General features: G+C 44.6%; 1 protein-coding gene across 1 annotated transcript in view; it reads right to left on the bottom strand.

Annotated features, from left to right (window-relative positions):
* PARM1 (prostate androgen-regulated mucin-like protein 1) overlaps positions 1 to 12194 on the bottom strand; it is a 104377-nt gene that overhangs the window by 34547 nt on the left and 57636 nt on the right. Inside the window, exon 2 of the mRNA XM_007179820.2 lies at positions 2373 to 3077. Coding sequence (XP_007179882.2) covers positions 2373 to 3077 — 705 coding nt within the window. The remainder of the gene's footprint in view (positions 1 to 2372; positions 3078 to 12194) is intronic.

A 12194-nucleotide genomic window follows, 5' to 3' on the forward strand; every position in this document is an offset into this window, starting at 1 on the left:
TTACGCTTATTAGTACTTCTTTGCATCAAGCACCGGGTCCTGGTGGATGCACAGTAAATATTCTTCAATTTAATAGATCAGAAGGGATGAATCCCCTTGGGTCTGTGAAATGTACACTGGCCATGCTCAGTGACCTCCCTCTGACCTGTCACACCTTCCTCTCAAGTCATTCAATCTTTCCTTCATTCATTTACCCTGGAGTTCTTACTGGGGGCCATATTCCCTAGAACTATAAAGTTCTGGTTCATGACCCAGCTCTGTCCCTAATTTTGTGTCTCTTAGCCCTGCTGGCTTTGAGTTGAGGAAATCAAGACACATGGCCTAAAACACAAGCCAGAACAGTGGAACAGGGCTGTCTTGGATAATCCAGCCCATGAAACTGAGGGACTTGGAAAAAGTAGTAGGTTATGCCACCTTAGGGAGTCTCTTGCAGGCCAAACTCAGAATTTCTGCTCAGTATAATGATCCACCATGTCTAAGGTATCCTGGAGGGGGCAGAGTGTGGAGGAAGGGAAACCAGTTAGAAAACTGAAGAAGTAGTGCAGGTGGTGGTGAGGTCTGAACTAGGAAAGGGAAGAGATGGGGCCACTGCCTCAAGCCTGTTCTTGGATGGCACCTTTGTTAGGGACAGACCTGAGGACACTGAGTCAACACCCACTCTGCTCCAGGTACCGAGTCCATTCTTGAGATATTCCCTGCATGCTGGCAGCATGGAAAGTATCAGACAGAAAGTGGGGATGTGGCAGGAAGTAAAGACAGAAAGTACACATCTAAACACAGGTACAAACAGGGCGCTAATGGGGACGGGGCTACGCAGAGGAAGCTATGTTTGGACTGCGAGGGCCGGATTCCCTCCTTTTGCCTCTCCAGATCCACTCTCCACCTTTCTCCACTTTGCTCTCTGACTTGCCCTCCAGGAGGCTGAACTGTATGCACCACAACGGGCTTCCCTGTCCTTGGCTTCTGGCTGCATATCAGAGTAGGGGGGGAGAGGGAGGGCAGAGTATAGATTCCCTTCACTCCCAGAGGTTAACCTTGAGTTAGTTGTGTCCCTCCCCCAAGAGTCCCTACTCCTCCCAAGGTGGTCTATTCTACAAGACCCTCCTTCTGGGTTCTGGTTACTATTCTCTCCTCCTAGGCCTGACTCATGACAGCTCTGCAATTATGATCCCCTGTGGTTTTCTTATACACTCTCTCTTGTTGGGACTCTCACTGATATACACTGGGCCTTTGAAATAAGAATTTGCAATTCTTTGGGACCTTATCCCTTAGTAAACTGTGAGCTCCTCCATGAGGAGTTATGTCTTTTAATCTGAGCTCTGTTTCTCCCCACCTCCACTGTTTACCAGAGTTTCCATTCATAATGGTTGTTTATCAATTATTTGTTAAAAGATGTTAATTTCTCCTCAGTCACAGCCATTTCTTTGACCCCCAGCTGGTCCTGTGTGGCTCAGTCCCAAATACTGCCCTCTGAGTCCATGGCCCCTGGCGAGACGACTCAGGAGAGGGGCTAAAGCTCCATTTTCCCCTTCACCTGCTGGCTGCTCTCACCTCACTGTTTCTTTATCAAGAGGCCAAATGTTCCTACTAAGGCCTTTTCCTGCCCAATGCCCTAAAGTTTCCAGACTTCACCTCAATGTCAGATGCATGTGACCTCAGAAAAGACCCTAAATCTCTATCATAATTTCCAAGACTGCAAAATCAAGATAAAAATAATACTAACTTTACAGGGTTTCTGGGAGAATAAAAACAAACATGACATTCCATAAAATTTACTGTCTTTCCCATGAAATATATCAGTGACTCTAAAGAATAAGCACATTCTCTCCAGCCCTCCCTACTTTCTTTGACTGTTTCCATGAGGTAAACACTGCATTAATACATCGAGCAAAATCATAATAACAACTGACATTTCCTGAGTACTTACTCTCTGCCAGGAACTATTCTAAGCACTTTATATGTCATTTCATTTAATCTCCACAAGAACCACGTATACAGCTTTCTTTATCCCTATTTTACAGATGAGGAAAAATAAGGGCACCCTGATGAAGTAATCTGCCCAAGGTCAGGAGCCAGAACTGAAACCCAGGAAGCTCAACCCAAAGCCTTTGCTTAACCAGTCTCATTGGTTTACATACATGAAGACATATGTGAAGACAAATTATAAAGATGGGCCACAATTAATGAACTATCATGGGGAAATTATTAAGAGACTAAAAGTAAAGTTTGCACTTGTGGAAATTCTTAGGAATTATAATTCAGCTGGGTGTTGCGCTCCAAAATTCAAACTTAATCCATTGTGTTTGGTTAACTGAACGGCATTCTTAGCACCACAGTGTCATCAAGGCCACATGCTCTAGCCAGAGACTCACCTGAACTTAGCTCATGCTCCACTTCCTGCATGATCACCCCGGGGGAGGCGGTGGTGGTCTCCGTGTCTATCAGCATACAGGTCACTCTGGGGGGCACAGTTGCTTGGGCCGTGGTCTCGGTGGGCACTGGCTCGGCTGGGGCATGTGAAGTGGCTCTGTGGCCAGAGCTGTGGTCCTCCGCTGGGGGCTCTGATGTGGTTAGAGCTCCTGTGGGCTTGGTGCTGGCCTCAGCGGAGTTACGGCTGGTGCTCACAGAGGCAGAGGGGACTTCCTCTGGTGGTGAGGTTGATGGGGGTGAAGGTGATGAGGCTGGCGCTTGAGGGGAGGTGAGTGCGGGAGACTCAACGGGGGGCTGCGACCCTGTAGCTGGCACCCTGGCCTCGGGAGTGTCTGAAGTGTGTTCCTCGAGCGTGGGTGTTAAGTGGACCCCACCGCTTGTTGGTGAGGCGTCTGTGTCTGTGCCCTTCCCGTTGGAGGCTGGGCTGGTGGGTTCCTCTTCTCTGGGCTCTGCGGAGTCGTTCTTGGCGGATGGAGATGTCCGGGCCGATGCTGTATCTGGGAGGACCGAGGTGCTGGGCGTTCCACCGGTAGGGGAGGCGGGAGGGCTTTGCGGAGAGCTGGTCCAGAAGGCCGTTGGTGGGCTGCTCTTTGCCGGAAGAGAAACAGGCGAGAGGTCTGATGTAGACGCGCTCTGTAGCCTCAGTCCTGTAGAAGAGCCAGTACAAAGGTGGTTAGTGTGTGAAAACCTGCGCGGCGAGGCCATTCTACAGTATTTTCACGTCTTTCTCATTTTACACTGTGCCTCTGTAATTGTGAAGGTGACTTTAAAAATATTTTCTTCCCACTGTTGCTCTCTCCTCCCTTGGTGACTATCAGGAGGAACCAGCCTGAAGGCTCAGCAGGAGCAATTAGTGGATCAGTCAACACAAGTCCAGCCAATACGCAGCAAGAACTAACCTTGTCTTCTGCTTGCTGAAAGCCATGCCCTTAAAAACCGAGACACTCTGCGGAACTGATTTTATGAGAATTGCTCTGGACAGTCGAGGGAGCTGCTGCACAACGCTTGCGGGGATGCCCAGCCTGTGCGATGCCTGTGGGGAAGGCATGGTTGGTGAGTGCAAAGCCAACCACTCACTGATTGGCTCGTCCCTGTCAGAGGAGCTCATTGATTGGCTGTTCCCTGCCGTAGGCGCTCACTGATTGGTTGCTCCCTGTTAGGGTGGTGAGCTCCGCAACCTCGCACAGGGATGCAAGGGTTATGGGCTTGTCCACTGGGGTGAATAAAGCTGTGAGCACATTTCCTGTGGAGGAGTAAAGGGGGAGGTCCCAGACTAAAAGCTGAGAGGAAGAAGGAATCTGAAGTTTGGAAATAATTGTCTTAGACTCGCACCTAGTTCTCCCAAATTCTAGCCTGGTGTCTTTACCATCATGTCATTTCGCCAAATATTCTCTTTCATATTTTGTAAAATTTAGAGTTAGTTTCCTTTCTTCATTCCTCCCTGCCTCCATTTACCCATTCAGTTTCATTCATTCATTCATTCATTTATTCATCCATTTATTCATTCAAGTATTTAATAAATGGCTTCTATGTACTAGCACTCTGCTGGACCCTGAGTTTATGATTTCACTTTTTATGTAACACATCTCTTGATTGCCTCTCCACACCCCTTACCATTCCCCAGCTAGCTTTTCCTCTAGTCATTTCCATCTCAGTGGATGGCAAGACCTATCAGTTACTCAGTTAAAAACCCAGATACCATCTTTAATGCATCTCTTTCCCTCACTGCCCCTCCTCCATCCAATCCATCAGCAAATCATGATGACTCTACCTTAAAAAGATATCCCAATCCAATCTCTGCTCATCACCTCCCTTATTATCTCAACATCACCTGAGCCACCAGTCACTTGTCTAGACAACTGCCACAGTCTCTTAATTGGTCTTCTAGCTTCCAGATTTCTTCCTTTCAGTCTACTTTTCACATGGAAGCCAGTATAATATTTTAAAGTGGCAAATCAGATTAACTGACCAAAACCTTCCCAAGGTTGTGCTTAGAACAAAATCCAAAACTACTCCCCTGTGTCATCATCCCATGTTCTCCTCATCATTCTAGTTGATCTCTACTCAAATGTCAGCTCCTCCTCAGAGGAGCCTTCCCCAGACAGTCCTAACCAAAGTCATTCCTACTCCTTCCCCTTGCTTATTTTTTAAAAGATTTTTTTTGATTTTTTATTGTGAAAATATACATAACATTTTAACCATTTTTAAGTGTACAGTTCATTGGCCCTAAGTACATTTTCACTATTGTTCAACCATCACCACCATCCATCTCCAGAACTTTTTCATCTTCCCAAACTGAAATCCTGTACTCATTAAACAATAACTCTCTATTCTTCCCTTTCCCCAGCTCCTGGAAACCACTATTCTACTTTCTATCTCTGCAAATTTGACTGCTTTAGGTACCTCATATAAATAGAATCATACAACGTTTGTCCTTTTGTTTCTGACTTATTTCACTTATTAGCAAAATATTGTCAAGGTTCATCCATGTTAGAGCACATGCCAGAATTTCCTTCCTTTCTAAGGCTAAATAATATTCCCTTGTATGTATACACCACATTTTGTTTATCCATTCATCCACTGATGGCCACTTGGGTTTCTTCCACCTTTTGGCTATTGTGAATTATGCTGCTCTGAATATGAGTGCACAAATACCTGTCTGAGACCATGCTTTCAATTGTTTGGGGTCTATATACTCAGAAGTGGAATTGGTGGTTCATATGGTAATTTTATGTTTAATTTTTTGAGGAACTGTCACACCCTTTGCTCATTTTTATTTTTCATAAAATAAATAAAATAAAGTAGTTTCTTCTTGAAACTACGTATTATTTCTTTGCCTATTTTACCTCTCTTCTACCAGAATGTAAGCTCCATGAGGGTACAGGGACCTGGTCTTATTCATTGCTGTTTCCTCCAAGCCTAGAAGAGTGCCTAGGTCATCATAATTGCTCAATGAGTACTTGAGGAAAGGAGGAAGGAAGGGTGGAAGGAAGGAAGGAAGAGAGGGAGGGAGGGAGGGAGGAAGGAAGGAGAGAGGAAAGGAGAGAGTAAGGGAGATAAGGAGGGAGGTAAAGAGGGAGGGTGGAAAAATGAATTAACTTAAGAACTTTATTTAAAACAATACCCCAGTATTTCTCTACTCCCTTCTATACATCACTTAGTATGGCCACATCTATCATAGCTGCCTGGGGGCTGGCTGCCTACCTGGTGTTATTTGAAGGCAGGAAACTTGCTTAAAATGTCAACCTCTGTCCTTTCACCACAACATACACTGATGCCTGATGTCTTGTTAGGTCTTCAACTATTTAACTCTCCAAACTCTGAGATTTCCTTTGGGGTAGCATATAGGTAACAGCCAAACATGATCAAGATTCATAAGGGAAAAAAAAAATGGGCCAGATTTTAGCACAGAGGAAGGGAGAAAAGAGGAATGCAGAGGGATGTAAGCATTTGGGATAAGATCTGCTCACTTCTTCATTCAGCTGCATGACAGACTCAGTAGCTGATAGAAAATTGTGCTATAGAATTTAACCTGAAAACAGTTTTCTCAATATTTAACTGAATTTAACACGTGGATTGTTATCAAAATGATTGGTTTATTTTTTTTTTTCCGAGAGGAAGTTACATTTTAATCAGTAAGTATCACGACAGAGGGACTTTTGTTAGCTAATTCATGATATCTGTGTATAAAGCGACAGTTTCCATCCATCCATGGGATCCTGAAAAGTTCTCTGTGTACTGACTGTATTTTCCAGTGGCTTATCATTTTAGCGATGTTCCGTGTTCATTTCTGATGGGCTTTCACTTGACCCCTGCCAAGCTGATTGGTTTAATTTTATTTAAAGGTGTTGGTCAAGACCATAAACTACAGGAAAGTTACTCTCCTAGTAAACTGGGGGCAGACCTCCCAAATTAGGCCACATAATAGTCCATGTTTCTGTGGTTCACTTTTGGCAGCTGTGAAGTGTCAACAATTTCAGGATGAATACAGGTCAAGAGGTCTTTGAAATATGGACAAAACAACAGTTGGGACAAATATTATGAGAACATCAAATTTTCATATGTGACCTTAGAGCATACTGGCTTTGCATCCTGGTAGCTCCCATGACTCATTAAAGATTCTGAGGCCAAAAAAAAAAAGACAATGTTTAACTACTGTTTATAGTATCATATAATAGGTAGGCAGATGGAGGTAGAGAGAGCCTTAGTCTGGCAGCTGAGTCAGAGTCTTTGGAATTCTGGGATGAATGAAGAATGAGTCATATGCAAAGGAGCAAGACTTCATTCATTCATTCAAGCTTTTATTGAGTAACTTCTATGTCCATGGCCTTGCCCTCAAAGAGTTCACTATCTCACAGGACAGAAAGGACACACAACTTTCTGTAATATGATGTGATAAGCACCTTATGGAATTACAAGCAAGTTGCAATGGGAGCCCCAAGGAAAAATGAATAAATATTGTATGGGGACTGTGGAATGCAAAAATATACAAAGTCATTTTCAAATGACATTGAGAAAAGTCACAGAAGAGATGACATTTGAGTTGGTTCTGAAAGGATGAGAATACACAAGATGCCATTAAAGTGTATGATATTCAGGGTGACACCTGCATTGTCACTTACTGTGGAGCTAAAAGCTGTACTATGGAAATCATTACAGTGCTGAAAATGACATGCTGCAAGAATTAGTTTTGTGGCTGGAGACACCCATTTTCTTGTTTAATTCTGACTCGTATACTTTTATAACTCCTACCCTTCCTGCTTCCAAAGAGGACTGAGTTGGTCGTTCCCGTGGCTACCTATTAAGTACTTATTTAAAGTACTTTGCAGTCTAGTTCAGATAATTCCGACTCCTAACACACAGCAATGCATAGAAATTGTGGGACAACGCTGGTCATCTTCACTTGAACAAGACATTAAAAGCCTCTGCTTTGCCTGTTTGATGATACATTCCACATTGCTCTGAGTACACGAGGGTTGGTCTTCATGAAGATATCCAAGGCTCAGGTGCCATAATTTTCATCATGAAGATATCCAAGGCTCAGGCACCATGACTATCCTAGAGAATGCTTGCTGTCCTAGTTGGCTCAGGCTGCCAGAACAAAATACCATAGACTAGGTGGCTTTAACAATAGAAATTTGCTTCTCACAGTTTGGAGGCTGAGAAGTCCGATGAAGGTGTGGGCCAATTCAGGTTCTTGTGAGAGCTCTCTGTTCCTGGCTTTTAAGTGTCAACCTTCTAGCTGTGACCTCACATGGCCTTTCCTTGGTATGTGCTTGGGGGAGGGGGTGGTGAAGAAAGCCCTCTGGTGTCTCTTCTAATAAGAACACTAATCTCATGATGTGGGCCCCGCCCTCATCTAACCCTAATTACTTCCCAAAAGCTCCATCTCCAAATGCCATCCCATTGGCTTCAACATTGAGAATCACTGAGAGAGTCTGAGGAAATATCATTTCTGCTTTATCATAGGTAGGACCCGTGTTTCCACAGGACTACCAAATTGATTAAGTCAAACAGCTAAGGATGTATTACAGGATTTCAAAAAATTTTTTAGAGCTAGAGAGGGTCTAAGTGATGCATGATTACAGCCCCTCATTTGATAAATGAGGGAACAGACACAGGGAGGGGAAGTGATGTAATTGACCTTACACATCTAAGAGAAGAAGTTCGGCAGTGTTGCCTGGAAAGAATCATGTAGAGACAGGGTCAGAATTAGAATTCCCCACCAGCACACTGTGCCCAGACTCAAAAAGGCCGGTAGAATGTACTTTAGCAACCACCATTATAGAATAAGCAAGGAGGAGCCCATGTGAGACTGCACAGCTAAAAAAGTTAAAATAATGTACCAACAGGGCTTCCCTGGTGGCGCAGTGGTTGAGAATCTGCCTGCTAATGCAGGGGACACGGGTTCGAGCCCTGGTCTGGGAAGATCCCACATGCCGCCGGCCAACTAGGCCCGTGAGCCACAACTACTGAGCCTGCGCGTCTGGAGACTGTGCTCCGCGACAAGAGAGGCCGCGATAGTGAGAGGCCCGCGCACCGCGATGAAGAGTGGCCCCCGCTTGCCACAACTAGAGGAAGCCCTCACACAGAAACGAAGACCCAACACAGCCAAAAAAATAAATAAATAAATAAATAATAATTAAAAGAAAAAAAAAATAATGTACCAACAAGGACCTACTGTATAGCACAGGGAACTATACTCAACATTTTGTAATAACCTATAAGGGAAATGCATGTGAAAAAGAATAGGTATATGTATACCTGAATCACTTAGCTGTACACCTGAAACTAACACAATATTGTAAATCAACTATACTTCAAAAAAGTCATTAAAAGTAAAAATAAACAAAACCAATCCCCCCCCCAAAATAATGTAGTGCCCCATACACCTTCCCACCCAAAGTAGAGCTACTTTCTGAAGAAAAGAATTAGTTCTAATATTTCCTTGAGAAAATGGCAGAGTAAATAGAATAAAGAAATTGAACCCATTAACCTCTAAATTAGAGGTGACTTTACTAGACATGGTATCCCTGCCCAGGCAGTGACAGGCTCACGTGCCTGAAATGGAGTGACTCAAAGAAGGAAATCTCTCAGACTTGGCCCAAATGACAGATCTAGGGGTATAAGGGCCAACTTAACCTGAAATTCCTCCTTGTAAATTTACAAATGGATGTCTTTCCTGAAGTTTGGTCAAATGAGAGCTTTTATGTTGCAAGAACAGCTGACAGATTGTTGCTCAGAAGAAAAGCAGATTCTTAGGTGGATAGAAAACTATTTGTTTCCATGTGTGTTATCCTTTGATATGTGAAAAAAACCAGGTCTGGCTTGAGCCCGGGTTTCTTGCCTTGCTAGGAAGAGAGATTTGGGGGCTGATGGCTGGGACAGGTAGGCAAGTTGTCCCAGTGCTGAGGGGAGTTACAGGATATTCCAGGGTGGAGAGTCTGCGTTCTGTGCATGTGCTCTTGCCTCCTGCCCAACTGGGTGTCAGGAAGGTAGGTCTGCAACGTTGGCAGCTGGTGGACGAGTGCCCTGAACTGTCACTTCTTCCTGGGTTTTGTGAGCAGCAAACTGGGCCAGTGCCAGAGTCCCAGATGGCCTGATTACCTGTGTTGCTCACCTGTTCTCTCCCCCCAACCCCCCACAGCATGTCCTCTCCTGCCCTTGGCTTGTCAAGTGTCTGAGAAAACATGTGACAAAGCTTTGGCAAATTCGGTGAAATTCGATCAAAACAGTCAAGCGCTCTCCTAGGCAGCCAAGTCAGCCCGAGTGGTGTCTTGGCCTGCGGTCTCGGGGGATCATGCCAGGCCTGCCTCGCAGAGGCCCGACAGCTGCTGAAGGTCTGCACGCTAAGGAACTGCTAACCGTCAAGGCCAACTGGACCGTGTCACTCCCCTTTGAGGGTGGAGGGGAGGAAAGGAAGCCTGCACAGAAGATAAAACTTCACATCCCCACTGAGGCCTAGAAGGCTCTTTGTGATCCAAGCCCAGTGTTGCCTCTTCAGCCTTGCTCCCCACCAGATCCCAGAACAAACCAGCTTTTTATTGTACTCAAGTCCTTCTGCCTAAACAGCTCTCCCTCTTACGCCTGCCTGAGTTACTCCTATTCATCCATCCAATGTTAGCGTAAGGGCCTTTGCTGGTTCTTTTGCTAAATCCACCCCCCTCCTCCAGCCTCAACCCTTCATGTGCTCAGAGCACCTCGTATCTTAACTTCATAGCATTGAAATTGGCATGTAGCTATGTAATCGCTTATGGGAAGCTTTGTTTAATGCATGCCTCCCCCTTTAGACTCTAAGATTCACACGGAGCGGGGACTGTAGTGGATTTGCGCACCACACATCCTCATTGTCTGATCCATAGTAGGAATTCAAATACATACCTATATATGAATGAGAGAATGAGCTGAGGACTCTATGAAGGGCACTGTGCTGACCACTTTCTATGCATCATCTCATCCAATAGTAATATCCATTGTTATCTTGGTTTCACAGATGACAAAACAGAGGATCAGAAAAGTTAAGTAACTTCCCTAAGGTCACACAGCTAGTACATGGCACAGCTGAAGCTTGAACCTGAAACTGTCTGGCTCCAGGCTAACCTTACAACCATCCCACTGTATTGTACTGGGAAATGCAAGGGTGATTTTGAAGTCTGGGCCCCATGTTTGTACGTCAATCAAGTACCCGTTTTCCTCCGTCTCCCATAATACATCCTCTAGTGTGGGCCAATAGAGCGGGCTTTAAAAAAATTACCCGACCATGTGAACGCTTTTATTCCCTTTTATCCTGCTGCAAGCTCCATAATGGCCTCAGGATAAATTCTGAACTCCTTGGTTCAGCACATAACACCTTTTATGATTTCCCAACCCCACCCTTCATGAGCCTTGCATTCTAGCAATCTGAATCGGCGTGCATTCCTGAACTATCTGCTGTCTCCCTCCCTGCCTTTGCATCTGCTGCTTTTCCCACCCTGGCTCCCCTCTCCCCAGCCCAGTTCTGAGAACTCTGGAGCCTTACCTCCTCTGCGAAGATTCACCAACTTGAAAGAGCCCTTCTTCTCTGTGTCCACAGCACTAATCGTAGCACACATTATCCTGAGCCATTTCTCCCCATGCTTGTCTCCTATCAGGCTGGGAGCCCTAATAACAGGGACTGCAGCTTATTGTTTGTGTCTTAGTGCCTGGCATAGAGAAAGTGCTCCATAAATATTCATTCAGTAAAAACATGGATTTTCTACCCTTTGAAAAACAGAAATATTCTCTGGCTTATATGCTGGGTCGTGATGGCAGAAATGCATCTTCCCTTTGATATGTCTGTACATTCCATAAAAACTACCAGCTAATAGGATATTTTGGATCGGTCTCTAAACATACTTTTGCTATTTTTGCTCGCTTGTTTCCACTTTGGAAACTGCAGGGATTTCTTCTCTCTGTGCATGATATAGACCAGAGTCACCAGCTCTTGAAATGCTGGCCATCAATCAATCGGCCTAAACACAGGCGGGCCTTACCATCCCTGCACTGAATGGGCTAAACTTCAGCAAGTATTTAAGAGAGGGAGAGTGTACCAAATAATCTTAAAATGATATGTATACTTGAACATCAAAGCTAGGTCTTAATGTTGTTTAGGTTGAGTGAAGCCACTGTTTGGGACCCTCACACTTACCAAAATTCCCCATGTTGCGTTTGGTTGGGCTGCTAAGGGCACATGAGAAGGTTCATCTAACATCTGCAAACCCATTACTGATCAGAGTCTGGTCCAACCATATGGCATTTGAAAGCCCTCACAGGTCTAGACAGAATGTGCATGCCCCAAAGCCATCAAACTGTGTTGAAGAAGACACTTGTTCAAAGCAGAAGAGCCATATCCTCCTGAGTGTTTTGTTGATGGAAATGAGATCTAATTCTAATCCAAAAGGAGGAAAAGACCTTCTGTTTTCCAGCCATCGAATCAGAACGGGCAGAACTGGTGTATGGCTCAATTTCTCTATGGGTGAAATCAGGACTCATGATATCATCAGGCTCCCTGTGGAGGCTGTTAAGTGCTAATGAGAAAATAACGTTTGTGAAGAATGTTGTGCTTCCTGGGGAAAGGAAATACACCATTTTTTTTTTCTTTTCGCCAGAAGCAGCATCTGTCTTTGTCAGTCAGATGCCCTCCCAAACTCATTATCTTTTTTTTTTTTTTGGTGGTTTCTTTCCTTTTTTTTTTTTAAACATCTTTATTGAAGTATAATTGCTTTACAATGGTGTGTTAGTTTCTG

The sequence above is a fragment of the Balaenoptera acutorostrata genome, chromosome 5 (assembly GCF_949987535.1).
Source record: "Balaenoptera acutorostrata chromosome 5, mBalAcu1.1, whole genome shotgun sequence".
Taxonomy (NCBI): domain Eukaryota; kingdom Metazoa; phylum Chordata; class Mammalia; order Artiodactyla; family Balaenopteridae; genus Balaenoptera; species Balaenoptera acutorostrata.